The following is a 17,396-nucleotide window of genomic DNA, read 5'->3' on the forward strand; positions in this document are numbered from 1 at the left end:
TGTGAGGCGACGGTGCTACCCACTTAGCCACCGAGCCGGTTTACACTTAATAACCCAGATTATATATTTTCACTATATAAAGTTTCACATGGAAGAGATTCAGGCAAAGAGTAAAATAATCATTTATTAGAAGTAAACTAAAGTAAATGAAAGATCACTACAGATGTACAAATGCAAACAATAGCGCTTACATTGCCTAACGAATGAAGTCAGATTTTCCATGCTGGGTTCTGGCTTCTATTTTTGTTTCCTCCTTGACCACACATGAAGGTGATCGTACATCATAAAGCTATTATTACAACATACACGACTCAGAAAAACAGCTGCAGCAAATGATCACGGTTATTAAACTCCAAACTCCAGTTTGTTTGTTTTAGGAATAGAGGCACCATTTAATTAATCCAGAATGATTTCTTTTTGTTCTAGTTCACCAGACAAACACGGCACCTGAGAAACCCAGTAAGCCAGAGCAGATCACCACACCGTTACACAAATCTACCTGCATGGTTGTGTTTACACATGACCCACAACACAGATGGCTGGAGTTTCTGGAGAAACCAGTGTTGGAAAAAACACTCACCAGTTACACAACCCACACGGGAGAGGAACTTACACCACAACAGGAAGATCTGATAGCTGGGAAATGTGCTTCGTTTTGGGTTTTGTGATGCAGATTACGTACTATACTAACCATTTAACCTTTCAGCCGTAACTTTCAGATTAGGTGTGGTGCTACTTATGAAACATCTGTATAGAAACTAAACCTGCATGACACGTCACTTAAATACCAACAGCTTTGAAAATATTTTAACAATTTAGGCAAACCAAACGATTTTATCATCTAGTTATTACTCACAGAGATCAAGATTTAGTTTCATTGAACCTCAATTGACGAATTTTAAGTAAAACATGTCTTTTTGTAAATAATTTAACATATTATAATTTTCTAAGGATGAAAAGCAAGTAAAGATGCAGCTAACCTACAATAAACTTCTACAGGATTGAAGATGTTAGTAGAAAATAAGCATTTTTAAACCTAAGTTAATAAATGAACCTGACATCAGGAACATTATTAAAGAATTATAAACACAATTTACATCACGTGGTAAGGCCTTCTTGATGTGAACAGAGAAACAGACCATCTGATGGACTCGAAACATCTCCTACACTTTTACCACCTTGCAAATTCTCTCTTCAAGACTGGCAGGGAATAAATGGCCAAGTAAATGGTAAAACTGGTGAAAGTTTGATTTATAATCGCTTAGTCAAGTAGGTAACCATCATCTGCCATATTGCTGTAAAGACATCTCGATGTTCAGGGAGGAAATTAAGACATGACGTATTAAATTGTGACATTTTGGGCCAAATTTGTTTCTTTAAAATGCTGAAAAACCTCAGCAGTGTTCTTTACATTCAGGATTCAAGAAACATCTATTATTATATTATTCATAAATGTGTTACAAATTACATCTACACTCCTGAGAGAAGCAGGTAAGAAAAAGTACCAAGATCTAACGAACATGCTACCAAACATATCTGCTCGACCCACTGCATCCCACAATGCATCCCACAATGCAGTCAACATCCAGCTCTTCTGCGGTCCAACTGAATCCTGATGTACTTATACATGTAATTAATTAATTGTGGATTTTTATGCAACATAGCATGCTTGAATGTTTGTTAAGCCAACCGAATAAGAAAGAATGACGTGCAGACAGATTTTTAATTACTTTATTTGAGCAAGCATAAATTCAATTACAATTAGAATTACATATTGCCTCTGTAGTCGGTCCTCACCTCGCCTCACGGAACCAAACTCAGCAGACACGGAGTAAACGGAATAAAATAAAGGAATGGTCGAGGCGTCATTTCCTCTCAGTTCTGTGCAAATCTCCTTAAAACCTTAAATTTTCCATTTTTTAGTTTTTCATTTTTCTTTTTTTTCCTGTATTTTTCTTATATATGATGAACTAGGTCTAGCCTCGTCTTCTCTAGACCTGGCAGAATCTAGTTTCTCTCGTTTCCTTTAAAATACTGTTTCTTCCATCTTTTTTGCAGCGTTTTTTTCTTTTTCAATGTTTAGTATTTTTTTTTATCCCCCTCGGTGAAGCATGGTTGAAAGATTGGCGGCCCTGCAAAGAAAACAAAACTAATTAGCTCAGATTTGAATTTACTTGTATTTAAAACGTGCAGCACAGATTAAAGAGGAGACGTTTACATCAGCTTAGCCGCTTGGAACTCCAGCAGAGTTGGTCACGTTTTTCTGAGCGGCTTCTTTAGCCTGGTGAGCCTGGAGCACAGCCACGGCCTCGTCCACCTGAAACGAAAGCACCCGTGTAAACGTAAACGTCTCACCGCCCGCCACATACCATACACACATCTGAAACGGATACCCCGACTCCCTGCCGTCTGTGCGCTAGGTGCCGAGGCATCCAAGAACCATTTAAATAAGCCTAACTGGGTTCGTCTAAACTGGGTAGTATCGAGTGCCGGTCAGATGGCCCCTGTGTGCGTCGTCAGGAATCCGAGTGGAGATTCCCGCCACTGCAGGAGCTTCCCCACTCAACAGGATGGCATCATCACCCCAGTCACAGAACACACCAGCACATCCCCACACAGACGGAAGTCAATCTCACCTTGGAGCGCAGGGACTCGGGAGACTCCAGCATGTGCAGCAGCTCCGAGTTGTCGATCTCCAGCAGCATGCCGGTGATCTTACCCGCCAGAGTGGGGTGCATGTTCTGGATCAGAGGGAACAGACGCTCACCTGTGACCGAACAAACAAGTTTAATAAAGTGTTGCGGCAAAAAAAATAAACGGCTTTAAAACCGATCGACTCCTCATGAGGAACTCACCCAGCATCTGCTTCTGCTCCTGTGGTAGAGCTGCAGCAAGCATGGAAGCCGTCAGAGGCTCCTGACCTTGCACGTGCACAGCAGGCTGGGAAATAAAACACACCACCATACCTTTATACTTTATACCTCATGCAGGTCATATTAAAACACCTCGGATCATCACGATCCGATCAGACTGCGGTTACTCGACCCGTGATTGAAGATGAAACCCTGGGCCGTAGGTCGATTCTCACCTGTTGCATCGAGACCTGCGGCTGGTTGGTTATATGCTGCTGAGGGTTGCGCACGGTGGGCGTGTACTTGTACTGTGGAACGGCGCGCACTGGGGCGGTAGATGGAGCAGCAGTTGCAGGTCGTGGACCCACCGTCTGCGCAGCTGTAGACATCAAAACAAGAAAGCAGGGGGGGGAGGAGGTTTTTGCAATTGCTTATAAAACCTGTGTGAACGCGTGCAGTCAAATTTGCACTATTCCACCAAGACATAGCAGAAATGATCAGAACGGTTTGAGCTGAAGCGGTAAACTTACCAACACGTTGAGCGGACATCACACGAGGAACCTGGGAAGCAGGTCTCATGGAACCATAGGTCTGTGGCCTTGGAGCAGAAGGTCTCATGGTGGTTGGCATGTTCTGGAAGTCTAAGAAGAATTTTAAAAAACCCCAAGTGTTAATAGCTCCAAAGTCTAGTTCTGGAGAAGTTAAACTACATAAGAGAGATGCTTTTCACTCAGGATAGTTAAACGGTGGATACTAAATGCTTAATAACTAAGTGAATTCAAGCATGGATCAGTTGGTCTATGCGTTTTCCTACATGTGCCTTTGGTTTGTTCATGTTGGGGTGTTTTTTTATCACACTTGTCGATGATATTTTGATATATATTCTTATATTAATGTAGCGACCAGTCCCAGAGCTGGAATGCAGCTTGTATTGGTACTTACGCTGAGGTCGGACACCCTGGGCGGCCCATCGCGGACTGGGTCGGAGCTGTGCGAGCTGGCTGGTGGGGTAATACGCAGCTCTGTTCTGAGCCTGAGCATGAAGAGCATTATACTGTTAGCGTTATTACAGTACATGAGTCTCTATATACCTAGTGACGAGGGAAAACTAAGCACACCTGAGGAATGGCAGCCATGAAATACCCAGAGGGCGGGGCAGGCTGGTAGGGATTAATGACTGGATTCGGCACAGCACGGACACTCGCCATCCTCTGCATGTACTGGTTGGTGAGATGAGCCTGGCGCTCCTCTTTACGCTGAGCGAGAGCCACGTAGAGGGGTTTGGTGGCGACGATGCGCCCGTTCATCTCCGTCACCGCCTTGGTGGCCTCCTCGGGAGAGGAGAAGCAGACGAAGCCGAACCCTTTGCTGCGCCCGCCGTCCATCATGACCTACGAGCAAAGGGATGAACGTCACACCGAGGGCGGTTCGGAGCCGAACGGCATCTTGCCGCTCCGCACAGAAACGAACTACGATTCTCACGGTAATGAATCCGACGACGCACCTTTGCGCTGGTGATCGTTCCGAAGGGAGAGAACTCCTTGCGCAGGCGCTCGTCGTCGATGCCATCATCCAGATTTTTCACGTAAAGGTTGACGCCCTGCACGTAAATCATTCTCAGCATTAATATCTATTACACACGACACTACAACCAAGCTAAAAGCCTCTCGGAGCAAATCGGCGATTGTACATAGCCATTAATTATCCCCAAGATCTACGATTAGATGACGGGGCCCATGGACTATCATTTCACTGTGGCAGCCATCTGGCCAGTACAACCCACTGAGGCGGGCACACCGAATTTGACTAGGCTGCGAAGGTTCAACTCATCCGTAACCCAACGGACCTGGTAGCGGGTCATGCGGTCCTGCTTCATCTGCTCGAACTTGCGCTTGAGCTCGGTCTGACGCTCCACTTTCTTCTGCGCGCGGCCCACGTAGACGAGCTTTCCGTTCAGCTCCTTGCCGTTCATCTCATCCACCGCCTGAAGGAAAGCGAGCGCGGAGTCGTTAAAGGAGCACAAGCACGGAGGAGCGGCGGATACGGAAACGAAGGCGACGGATCGGAGACGCACTGACCTTCTGCGCGTCCTCGTGCCTCTCAAAACTGACGAAACCGAAACCTCTGGATTTGCCGCCGTCGTCGGTCATGACCCGGATGCTCATCGCCGTGCCTGAAGTAGAAAAAACTGAAATTATTCTCATCACACACACACACACACACACACACACACACACACACACACAGCACGCTGAATGCATGAAATATCACACACACATTAAAATGACGGCACCTGTTTAAATTCAGGGCTGAATATATTGTGCATAGCCATTAATTATCCCCAGTATCCACTTTATAAGATGACGGGGCCCATGGACTACCCACTTTCCTATGGCAGCCATTTGGCCAGTACAGCCCACTGAAGAGGATGCACCGAATTTGACTAGGCTGCAGACTCGAGTTTAGAAGATTTGAATACTAACTTGAATTAGCGACGCGGGACTGGAATTCAGATCGTACCATATTTACTAAAGACATCCTTCAGCTTCTCGTCGTCCATGTCCTCGCCGAAGTTCTTGATGTACACGTTGGTGAATTCCTTGGCTCTTGCGCCGAGCTCGGCCTCGCGCTCTTTGCGAGACTTGAATCGGCCGACGAACCTGCAGACAGGAACGCATTCAGATCCAGACTCCCGATTGTAACGCGTGTCAGATACACTACAGTACAGTGCATGAACGTTTGTAAGGCCGAGGAATAAACAAATTCTAGCCAAAACAAATCCAACAACTGAGTGGAACTGTTCAGTGGCACTAACGTGCTTAGTATTCAGCTGTAGTCAGCTGTTGCAATGCAATCCAACACTGCAAACACGACTCTACAGTTTACACCACATGTAAAGAATTAAATAAAAATCTTTACGCTTGTAAACAGAGGTCCAAGAACGCCACCCCACCCCCCAAACTGATGCACGTTAGTTTCCTAAATACAGATTAATCAGAAACACACGTTAAAGTCCACTTACACTTTCCTGTCGTTGAGCAACATGCCGTTCATTTTTTCGATGGCCCTTTCAGCCGCCTCCTGGGTCTCGAAGTGCACAAAGCCGTAACCCTTCGAGCCGTTCTCATCACAAACCACCTTAAAGCCAAAAAAACACCACACATGCGCCGATTCATCGACAGGCCGACGTGCACAGATCCCGGCGCAAACACCAAACTCATCAGGAACACGCGTGTGCGGAGTCTCACCTTACAGGACAGGATGTTGCCAAAAGCCGAGAAGGTGTCATACAGGGCCTTGTTGTCGATGGATTTATCCAGGTTCTTGATGAAGATGTTGCCGACGCCACTTTTCCTAAGAGAGGGGTCACGCTGAGACCACATGATGCGCACGGGCCGGCCTTTAATCACGTCAAAATTCATGGTGTCCAACGCACGCTCAGCTGGAGAGAGAGGGAAGTCAAAACAGCTTTATTTATGAGTTTAAGTTATTATTATTGTTGTTAAAAGACATGACTTTATATTCATATCATCAGAGACATGTGTACTGATATTCTCTTTGCACAATGCTACTATTCGCACTTTACGTTTTCGGCATTTAGCAGACGCTTTTATCCAAAGCGACTTACACTACTGTGGCTTAGTATCGTCTAAGCAATTGAGGGTTAAGGGCCTTGCTTAAGTAGCAACCTGGCAGTGGTGGGGCTTCAACCAGCGACCTTTGGATTACCAGTCCAGTACCTTAACCACTAGGATACACCTGCTAAGGACATTTTGTTGCCTTGTACCTGTACTGAGCAATGACATTAAAAGTTGAATCCATCTATCGATCTAGTTTATTGCATATTTCTGGGCGTCCTCGTTTTTGTTCCTCGCCGTTATTGTATAATAATATTTTGGCAATATTGTACCATTTAAATGACTAATATGCTTAAATTGCAGTTCCAGTATACTGTAGAATGCACCAGTATAGAATAAACCAGAGCCCCCCGCCCCCCCACCCTTCCCCTCCAGCATTCTTTTAGCACAAGCAAGGAGAGGGACATGGGTCTGCAGATGGATTCTGTAAACTTTTACATTGCAAGTCAAGCCGCAAACGAGTCCGCGTATCATAATTTAATCGGAGCGGTCGTGACTCGACCGTAAACGATCTGGACTTACGATTGGAAGGTCACGAGTTAAAGCTCTACAGTCACGAATCCCGTCTCGTTGGGTACTAGAGGAACGTCCTTAAACTTTTGGGTTTTGGAATTCATACCGTCAATAATGCTGGAGGTCGCCACTGATGTCTTATTTCTTCCATGACTCACTCTTAATCATAGGGCCTGGGCTAAAATGTTTATTTTAATGGCTACACACTGCTCTCTCAAGATTCAGTACTATTACTTACTTATATAGATTAGATTAGATTTAACTTTGTCATTGTGTAAGGTAAGCAAATACAAAGCCAACGAGATGCAGGAGCATCTAACCAGAAGTGCAAGATAGAGATTATATACATATAATACAGTTAAAGTGCTAGTTGAGAGTAATGAAGGTGACTAAAGTGGCTACATGAATGGGTTATGAATAAGAATAAATAAAGTTTAGTATATAAGTATAGCAGATATATACAGTATATACATTATTCAGGTATATAATCAGGTTATGTGCATTATTTCCTATGTATAATGCCATCATGCTACACAAATGTCAATTCATAGGTTAATATTGACTATAATAGTAATTAGGTGAAAGGCAGGCCTATATAATGCGAACACTGCATGTGCAGACAGTCTAAATGTGGGGCTCGGTTAAAGACCTTGACCAGGCTGTAAGGGGTTAACAGGGCCTGCTAGCGTGTTAGTAGCCAGGACGTACACAGGACATTCATCAGTATTAGAAGCAGAAATAAAAACACACCGTCTGCAGGTTGCTGGAAGTTCACATAGGCGTATCCGAGGGAGCGCCGGGTGATCATGTCCCTGCACACCCGGATGGACAGGATGGCGCCGGCAGGGCTGAACTTCTCATACAGCATGGCCTCGGTCACATCGGAGTGCAGGTCGCCCACATACAGGGAGGCCATGGGGTAACTGGGAGCGCTGGGGTTCATCTCTACCCGCTTCTGCTTCTCCTCCTCCTCTGGGGATCTGTACCGCCGCTCGGGCGCGGGCGCGCGCACCGGCTGACAGGCGTGCACGTGGGATTTAAATTCAAACCGAACGTGTCGCGTGAGCTGCCGTTAGCACACCAAGCTAACCGACCTGAGGTAGCCACACAGGCGAATTAAAAACGGGTTAAACCGATTCAAATTAATTTTTTTTAAAAACGTCGAGTTGAAAAAGACGACGCCGGAATTTTAAGATCAGGTCGTTAAATCGAGAATCCTCAGAAAAACGACAGTCGATCTAGAAACGTCGGTTGGTAACGTCAGGCCCTCAGAGCTTTCACGTCGTTCTGAACTAACGGTCACTGGTGTTTCTATCGAGCAGCTCCCGCTTCACCGCTTATATTACAAAAAGAAAGTAGAATTTTTTAAGAGTTTTTAAAGCTTTTTTAGATTTTTTTTTGTTTTTTAATATTTTTATAGAACGTGTGCCGAGGCGAGCTCAGGAGCACACGCGCACTCACACCGCACTAACTGCCGGGGGGTTTCGGGGAGGAGTGAACCGCCGGTGCAGTGCTATATATACTCCTCCTGACGTCATCAGAACATACCATTCCACACCCACTGGGGGGGGGTGTGTGTGTGGAATAAAACAAGTTTTTGTTTCAGTTATTACATTATTGAATTGAGAACTGGTGGCACGGTGGCTCAGTGGGTAGCGCTGTCGCCTCACAGCAAGAAGGTCCTGGGTTCGATCCCCAAGTGGGGCGGTCCGGGTCCTTTCTGTGTGGAGTTTGCATGTTCTCCCCCTGGAGATTGGAGATACAAAATTGTCCATGACTGTGTTTGACATAAAAAACTTAATTGTGAACTGATGAATCTTGTGTAATGAGTAACGACCGTTCCTGTCATGAATGTAACCACAGTTACCCACTGCCCCCGCTCCTATCGGATATTCCGACTCACCTGTACCGGGCCTCGGCTCTAATCCCCCGGCGGAAGCGCCGTCGCCGCCGCGGTAAACGTGCCGGTCGGTTAGTGAAGCTGAAAGTCTATCTGGCAAATTCTCCGTCCATTTCCCGGACAGGACATGAATTACCCCCTCCATTTAGTGTGTCCCGGCGCTTTCTGGAGCCCATCGACATCTCCCTGGTACCTGTCACCGACTTGGATGAAGGTTTCGGGCCCCGCCGCCCCTGCTCTCCTCGGCTCCGCCAGCGTGGGGTGAATCCAGGTAATTTGAGGACGTTGCTCCGGGCTTCCAGATTCGCTAAACCACAGGCCCCAGTTCCCGCCAGGATCGGTTTGGTGAATGCCAGATCACTGGCAAATAAAACTTTTATCCTAAAGGATTTCTTCTGTTTCCGAAGCCTGGATTTTCTCTGTGTGACTGAGACTTGGATTGGTGCCGGTGAGTACAGCGCTCTTGTTGAACTTTTACCGGCTGGCTGTAATTATTTTAATTCACCGCGGACGTCAGGCCGGGGAGGAGGAACGGCGGCTGTGTTTAAAAATGACTTTAAATGTAAACAGCACGCTGTATTATCTTCTTTCTCCAGTTTTGAAGTCACCTTATTTGAGGTGGGTCGCGCTGACCTGGTGCTGTGCGCTGTCATCTACCGACCCCCTAAATACAATAAGGACTTTGTGAATGACTTTTCTGATTTCCTGGCTGGACTTATGCCAAATTATGATCGCATCCTTATTGTCGGGGATTTTAACATTCATGTATGTTGTCCTGATAAACCGCTGGTGAGGGAATTTTTAAACATCATTGACTCTTTTAATTTAGTGCAGTATGTGTCCGGTCCCACACATGAACATGGTCATACCTTAGACCTTGTTCTTTCTCATGGTTTGTCTGTGTCAAATTTAGAGATCTGTGACAGTGGGTTTTCTGATCACATGCCTGTTTTATTCGATGTTGTTTTATCCTGTGCTGCAGTTAAATCTTGCGTTCCTGCTCGGCTTTGTCGGAGTGTTAACCCCCTCACTGCTGGTCAATTCTCTGCTGCTTTCGATCAGCTTTGTCCCCCTCCTGACTCAGCCTCTGTTGATACGGGGGAGCTCAGCTCCTGGTTTGATGTCTCTTGCAGAACCATACTGGACTCAGTGGCCCCATTAAGAACCATACAGCCGAAAGTTAAACCCGAGCCCTGGCTTAATGACAGAACTCGTGCAGCAAAGCGGGAGTGTCGCAAAGCTGAGCGCAAATGGAAGAAGGACAAGCTGCAGGTTTCATTTCAAATCTTAAAAGATTGCTGGCGTTCTTACCAGAACACTATCAAAGAAGCCAAAAGAAAATATTTGTCAAATATTATCATGGCAAATTGTCATAATCCACGGGTGTTATTTAAAACCATTGACTCTGTTCTTAAGGCCCCTCAGCCCATCTGTTCAGAAGCATCCCCTGAAATGTGTGATAACTTTCTGCACTTTTTTATTGACAAGATTGTCGCAGCACGAGCTCCTACCACAGCTCCTGCCTTCGACCCCTCTGACTCTGTCCCTTGCCTGACTGTGTTTGATAGTTTTGAGCCGGTGACTCTGTCGCACTTGGAGGATGTGGTAGGCCATTTAAAGCCTTCTGGTTCTCCCTGTGACGATATGCCTCCTCACTTTTTTAAAGAGATTTTTCATAGTATAGGGCAACAGGTTCTGGCCATTATTAACAGGAGTCTATCCTCTGGTGTTGTTCCTGTGAGTTTTAAACATGCTGTAGTGCAACCCCTGCTTAAGAAACCTGGCCTTGACCACACGGTATTGGCTAATTATAGGCCTATTTCCAAGCTGCCCTTTATTTCAAAGATCTTGGAGAAAGTTGTTTATGCTCAGCTGAAAGTTTTTCTGGATGAGCATAATATCCTGGAGGTCTTTCAGTCTGGTTTTAAAACCCTGCACAGCACAGAGTCAGCGTTGCTTAGGGTTTTCAATGACATCCTCCTGGCCAATGATTCTGGTGACCATGTGATCCTTGTCCTGTTGGATCTAACCGCGGCTTTTGACACGGTAGATCATAACATTTTAGTCTCCCGGTTGCAGCACCTAGTGGGCATTTGTGGTAGTGCTTTGGAATGGTTTAGGTCCTATCTGACGGACAGAACTTTGTGTGTGAGTTTTGCTGGTTCAGACTCCTCCCCAGCTCCCCTGCCGTATGGGGTTCCACAGGGCTCAATTTTAGGACCCCTCCTCTTCTCACTTTATCTGCTTCCACTGGGCTCCATTTTGAGAAAGCATGGCATCTCATTTCATTGCTACGCTGATGACAGTCAGATATATGTCCCGCTGAAGAAGAAAGATGCTTTCTCTATTAAGCCACTTCTGTTATGTCTTAATGACATTAAAGCCTGGATGGCCTTAAATTTTCTGAATTTCAATGAAAAGAAAACAGAAGTGATGGTGTTTGGTCCCAGTGGTTCCTGTGAAGCCCCTCCTGTTGATTTGGGCCCTTTGACACAGCATGTGAAGCATACAATCTCTAACTTGGGTTTTAAGATGGACAGTGATTTTAAATTGGACCGTCAAATTGGTGCAGTAGTCAAATCCAGCTTTTTCCATTTGAGGCAGCTGGCAAAGGTGAAGTCAATCCTTTCACATGAGCACTTTCAAACAGTGATCCATGCCTTCATCACATCTCGGCTGGACTACTGTAATGCACTTTATTTTGGAGTCAGCCAGTCCTCCCTCAAACGTCTCCAGTTAGTGCAAAATGCTGCGGCCCGACTTTTAATGGGATCACGTAAGAGAGAGCATATAACCCCCATTCTGGCCTCCCTCCATTGGCTGCCCGTGCATTTCAGAGTACATTTTAAGATTCTGTTGTTTGTTTTTAAATCTTTAAATGGACTTGCCCCGCCTTACCTCGCTGAGCTGCTCCATCCCCACACTTCTGCTCGGTGCCTCAGGTCAGCTGATCAGCTGCTCCTGGAGGTACCAAGGTCAAAGCGTAAGCTCAGAGGGGATAGAGCTTTTTCAATCGCTGCCCCTAAATTATGGAACAACCTACCACTCCATATTAGACAGGCCTCTTCACTGGCTATTTTTAAAACTAGTCTTAAAACCCATTTTTATTCCTTGGCTTTCAATCCAGCATGAGACTTCTCATTGTTTCTAGTGTTTGTTTTATGTTTTATAATTATCTATGTACAGCACTTTGTCACAGCTGTTGTTGTTTTTAAAGTGCTCTATAAATAAAGTTGACTTGACTTGACAGTGTAAAACATGACATTAAAATCCTAATAAACAAATTATTTAACTTTTCTCTGTCCATGTATTAAAGTGTGAGTCTGAGGAGAATATTCTGTAGTCTGATGAGACAAAAGCGGAACTCTTTAGGGCAAAAGAATAAATAATAAATAAAGAATAAATAATTAGAGATCGCTAGAAAAGCAGTTTTCACTGCTTCCATTTCCAACACATTTCAGGTGTTATTGTCTCCTGTCACCACTAGGTGGGAGCAGTATCTCGTTGCAGTGAAAAAAAGCTCCACCTCAAAATTTTCCATCATGTGTGAGTAGTATTGTTAAATACTCCTGCCCCCACTGGTCTATGAAATTATATCTTATATGAAACCGGTCCGTGGCGCAAAAAAACGACAACGACACAAAGCATACCGCCAAAACAACATATGAGTGACGTTGGGGCAGGGCGGCCAGACTCAGAACTCAGACTTAAATCCCATCAGTGGAAAGACCTGAAGATTGCAATTTGCACACACTAGCTTGAGAGGACTGGCCATGAAGAATGGGATGAACTGCCCAAACTTGTAGAGAATTGCTGCCAAAGAGGCATTTCCAAATTATTGAACAAAGGGCTTGAATAGGATGTTTCAGTTTTTGATTTGTAGTGTTTTTTTTTTTAAACTCTAATCATGAAAGCAGCACTTTTAAAGCTTCTTAAATAAAAGTGGTGCATAAAACCTCTGGGAATGTGATTTTTTTTTGGCAACCCTTCTTATTAGATCTGTGCACTTTAACCCAGTAATGTAACTTTGAGATTGTCAGGAAATGTTGTAAACACAATATTCTTTGTCTCTATGAGCAGAAACTGGTTTGATTAAAGAGATTTTGACCCGTTTATCAGACAATCCTGATAGGATTACTCAGTATTGATCTGATTGCAGAAAAAAAACAGCTTTGCTCCCCTTATCAAAGATACAATCAGCCTCAACAAGCTATGAAGCTAATCTTGCCAACAAGTAACGAGTGCCAGATCAGCAGGATAAATATAAAATACATCTAGAAATCATCGCTCACACCATAGAAAATAATCTCCAATATTTACATATAAATAAGATTTCTCATCTGAATCACTTGAAGCATATAAGACACTGTAAATGGTTTCAGATTGTATATAAACTGTACAATACGACCATAAAAACATTAGGAGACACAAAGCATAATCAAAGTAATGATAATTTTGTGTACTGAAGGAAAAAGGTTACGCCACATGTATAACCACCTCATTACTTGAGCAACAGCAACACGCACTGTCTGGTCATGGTGTCTGTATGAGTGGTGGAAGAATATTTCAACATAGCGTGTTCCTCTGTACGTGTTATATATAGTTACATGTGGTATGTAGTAATTCGCCACTGGCTGGAAAAAGAATCTGATGGCTTCACATGTATTGAGGAAGCGTGTGCTAGTCTACAGTTCTCCTTGGCCAGCACTGACTATTAAATGTGTGTTTCTGAACCTTCTGTCTTGCAGGACACATTCTAAAATACATTAATAATACAACCATAGTGTAAAAGTGTGGACACCACCTCAGCTGCATGTGGCAAGTGGCTCAGTGAACATCCCCGTCAAAAAAAGAGGCTGTTCAAGAAGCATTATTCACTTCTTAGTAAATAAACAAATCACTCAAACCTTTCTTAAATATTTACAATCACAATTTAGCAGATGATTTTATCCAAAGTGACTTACAATCACGACTGATTAAATGTTAAAGGTTTTGTTTAGATACTTAACAGAGCAAACCCAGTCGGCAGTGGGATTTGAACCAGAAACCTTCTGATCACTAGTCTTTTAACAGCAGAACATTGTGCCTCCTTGGAACATACCTCAAATAATTAAAATAAAATTATTTAATGACATTTTTTACCAGATGAAGTAGAGGAAGAATTATGGATTCATTTAATATTAAAATGATCTACATATTTTTAAAACGTTAATAATTTTGTTTAATAATTCACCTCCTCGTTTTTATTTTATTTTAGGTGTTAATTACTATCCAAATAATAATAAAAATATTTTTTTCTATAGTTTAAAATATACTGTAGATTTATAGACAAAAGGCTTCATTCACAACACGAACTTTCCTGCGTCCCTTAATTTCACCACTAGGGGGCAGCACAGACTGCACAATCAGAACACAGCACATTTACATTTGTGGCATTTGACAGTACACACCGATCAGCCATAACATTATAACCACCTCCTTGTTTCTACACTCACTGTCCATGTTATCAGCTCCACTTACCATATAGAAGCACTTTGTAGTTCTACAATTACTGACTGTAGTCCATCTGTTTCTCTACATGCTTTGTTAGCCCCCTTTCACCCTGTTCTTTAATGGTCAGGACCCCCACAGAGCAGGTATTATTTAGGTGGTGGATGATTCTCAGCACTGCAGTGACACTGACATGGTGGTGGTGTGTTAGTGTGTGTTGTCCTGGTATGAGTGGATCAGACACAGCAGCGCTGCTGGAGCTTTTAAACACCGTGTCCACTCACTGTCCACTCTATTAGACACGCCTACCTAGTCGGTCCACCTTGTAGATGTAAAGTCAGAGACGATCGCTCATCTATTGCTGCTGTTTGAGTCGCTCATCTTCTAGACCTTCATCAGTGGTCACAGGACGCTGCCCACGGGGCGCTGTCGGCTGGATATTTTTGGTTGGTGGACTATTCTCAGTCCAGCAGTGACAGTAAGGTGTTTAAAAACTCCAGCAGCGCTGCTGTGTCTGATCCACTCATACCAGCACAACACACACTAACACACCACCACCATGTCAGTGTCACTGCAGTGCTGAGAATCATCCACCACCTAAATAATACCTGCTCTGTGGGGGTCCTGTGGGGGTCCTGACCATCGCATGTAGAGAAACAGATGGACTACAGTCAGTAATTGTAGAGCTACAAAGTGCTTCTATATGGTAAGTGGAGCTGATAAAATGGACAGTGAGTGTAGAAACAAGGAGGTGGTTTTAATGTTATGGCTCATCGGTGTACAATCCAAGCAATTGGTTAAGGGCCTTGCTCAGGGGCCCAGCAGTGGCAAACTGGTGGGGCTTGAACCGGCAAGCTTATGAGTACTAGTCCAACTTGTATAAACTAGTGACGCATCAGTTCTGGTTCGTAAATACCACACATACTGCAACCCAAACGTGCACACAGAGTACTAAAAGTATGTGAACACTCCTCCGAAGGTCAGGTGTTTCAGACACACCCATTGTTAACAGGTGTATTAAATAAATTATATACCTCCCCTCCAGCTTAGTGCTAACAGTTTGGGCGCGGCCCATACAGACATAGTTTTATGAGTTACCTGCCCTCCACTCCACTGAACACATGCGAGATGAATCGGAATGTAGATTGCAAGCCAGGCCTTCAAATACAACACCAGCGTCTGACCTCACAGGAGCTCTTTTGATAGGGGAGTTGTAGCCTAGTGGTTAAGGTGCTGGACTAGTAACCAAAGGGTTGCTGGTTCAAGCCCCACCACCGCCAGGTTGCCACTGTTGGGCCCTTGAGCAGGGGCCTTAACCCTCAATTGCTTAGATAATATACCGTCACAGTTCTGTAAGTCGCTTTGGACAAAAGCGTCCGCTAAGTGCTGAAAATTTTAATGATATAATGGGCACAAATTCCCACAGATACACTCCAGAATCTTGTGGAAGGCCGTCCTGCAGAGTGGAACCTGTTACAGCTGTTACAGATGCACTGGGAGTAGACTGGCACAGCTGGTAGCGTGGGTGTCACACAGCAGCATGGATCCCAATGACCTGGGTTCAATCCTTACCTTTAATCACCGTCTGTGAGGAGTCTGGCCTCCGTCCACTTGATAATATGCAGAAGGTGGATTGGCTGTGCAAAATTAGCCCTAGGCATGAATGATTCTCCGTCCACGGTGTGTTATTGTCTTACACTGTGATTCGTCTGGTTGGCTCTGGATTCATTGTGACCCTGATCAGGGTCAACATGAGTAAAATGAATGAGTTAATAGAAACGTATCAGTTTGCTGTTTATCAGGCAACAAAATCCGAAGCCTTCAAGCAAAACTGGGCAATTTTGCATGTTCTCCTCGTGTCCATGTGGTGACCGACGCCATGCAGAGGGTGGATTGGATGAGCTGCTCTAAAATGCCCCTCGGTGGTAGAAATATAGAACGCAGTGTTTACTTTAAAATAATGTAAATATGATTGTTTTTCCTCACAGTTGCGGTCACCATTCTGCAACCAGCCAAAAGTATGTGGACACCTTTCCTAAGTTTGACATGCTTTTTTACTTAGTTTAGGGAAGGTCCTTTCCTGTTCTAGCATGACTGTGCCCCGGTGCACAACACGAGCTCTATAAAGACATGGTTTGGTTTGACTGGTCTGATGCAGAGGAACTCCAGTCCTTACCTTAATCACATTGAACACCTGTAGGATGAATTGGAATGCCTATCACAAGCCAGGACTTCACATCCAACATCAGATCTGAGTGTTTTATTTGACCGACTGAGCACAGAGTCCCCACAGACATGGACCAAAGCCTCCTCAGGTGGGTGGAGAGGCATGGTTTGGTTTTAAATAAACATGATTCCAAACATGCTCATGAACAGGTGTCCAAATACTTTTGGCAAATTGTGTGATAAACTAAAGAAGCTTATGACCCCCACTGAAAAATGCTACCTCACTTCCGCTACGTGGTCAGTTTGTTTTTTTGTAATAGGACGAGGCCCATTGTGTGTCTCATGAGTCATAATGGGATCATTCAGTAAACTGAACCACACACACACACACTCTCACACACACTCTCACACACACTCTCACACACACACACACACACTCTCACACACTCTCACACACACTCTCACACACACTCTCACACACACTCTCACACACACACTCTCACACACACACACACTCTCACACACACTCTCACACACTCTCACACACTCTCACACACACTCTCACACACACTCTCACACACACTCTCACACACACACTCTCACACACACACACACAACCATGTGAAACATTCCAGCGTTATTAGCTGGAACCGACTCAGACACACCCTAAGTGTGAGAGAATGTTCTGGAAGAATACACTCCCTCACACACTGGGGTTATTTATTTAAAGCAACTAATCCACCTTCTGCAAGCTTCCAGCATGACAGTAAACCAGACTTAACTGGAAAAAGCCCACATGGACAAAAGGTGAACATGCAAAACTCTTAATTTAAATGT

At 44.4% G+C, this 17,396-nt stretch overlaps 1 protein-coding gene and 3 non-coding genes across 5 annotated transcripts; all 4 read right to left on the minus strand.

The window, feature by feature from the left end:
- Positions 1 to 1,717: 1,717 nt before the first annotated feature.
- Positions 1,718 to 8,507, minus strand: pabpc1b (poly A binding protein, cytoplasmic 1 b). Of its 2 annotated transcripts, XM_063009274.1 has the most exons (15): positions 7,754 to 8,493; positions 6,101 to 6,294; positions 5,875 to 5,990; positions 5,373 to 5,512; positions 4,931 to 5,025; positions 4,699 to 4,836; positions 4,357 to 4,452; positions 3,971 to 4,243; positions 3,795 to 3,885; positions 3,383 to 3,493; positions 3,089 to 3,231; positions 2,856 to 2,940; positions 2,637 to 2,767; positions 2,219 to 2,317; positions 1,718 to 2,132 (listed from the first exon to the last, which is right to left on the minus strand). In XM_063009274.1, exons 1-14 carry the CDS (start codon positions 7,944 to 7,946, stop codon positions 2,225 to 2,227), a joined length of 1,899 nt encoding a protein of 632 aa, XP_062865344.1. In that variant the 5' UTR covers positions 7,947 to 8,493; the 3' UTR covers positions 1,718 to 2,132; positions 2,219 to 2,224. The 2 variants fall into 2 exon arrangements, with proteins under 2 accessions (XP_062865344.1, XP_062865345.1); XM_063009275.1 differs by lacking the exons at positions 1,718 to 2,132; positions 2,219 to 2,317; positions 2,637 to 2,767; ... (5 more) ...; positions 4,357 to 4,452; positions 4,699 to 4,836 and having other exon boundaries at positions 4,955 to 5,025; positions 5,336 to 5,512; positions 7,754 to 8,507.
- On the minus strand, positions 2,488 to 2,587 carry LOC134309459 (small nucleolar RNA SNORD67). The gene has a single exon (XR_010011174.1). It is a non-coding gene; the product is annotated as a small nucleolar RNA SNORD67 (small nucleolar RNA).
- Positions 4,535 to 4,668, minus strand: LOC134309454 (small nucleolar RNA SNORA5). Its single transcript, XR_010011169.1, has one exon. It is a non-coding gene; the product is annotated as a small nucleolar RNA SNORA5 (small nucleolar RNA).
- Positions 5,169 to 5,305, minus strand: LOC134309453 (small nucleolar RNA SNORA5). The gene has a single exon (XR_010011168.1). It is a non-coding gene; the product is annotated as a small nucleolar RNA SNORA5 (small nucleolar RNA).
- Positions 8,508 to 17,396: the final 8,889 nt, after the last annotated feature.

This window comes from Trichomycterus rosablanca, chromosome 2 (genome assembly GCF_030014385.1).
Source record: "Trichomycterus rosablanca isolate fTriRos1 chromosome 2, fTriRos1.hap1, whole genome shotgun sequence".
Lineage (NCBI taxonomy): Eukaryota > Metazoa > Chordata > Actinopteri > Siluriformes > Trichomycteridae > Trichomycterus > Trichomycterus rosablanca.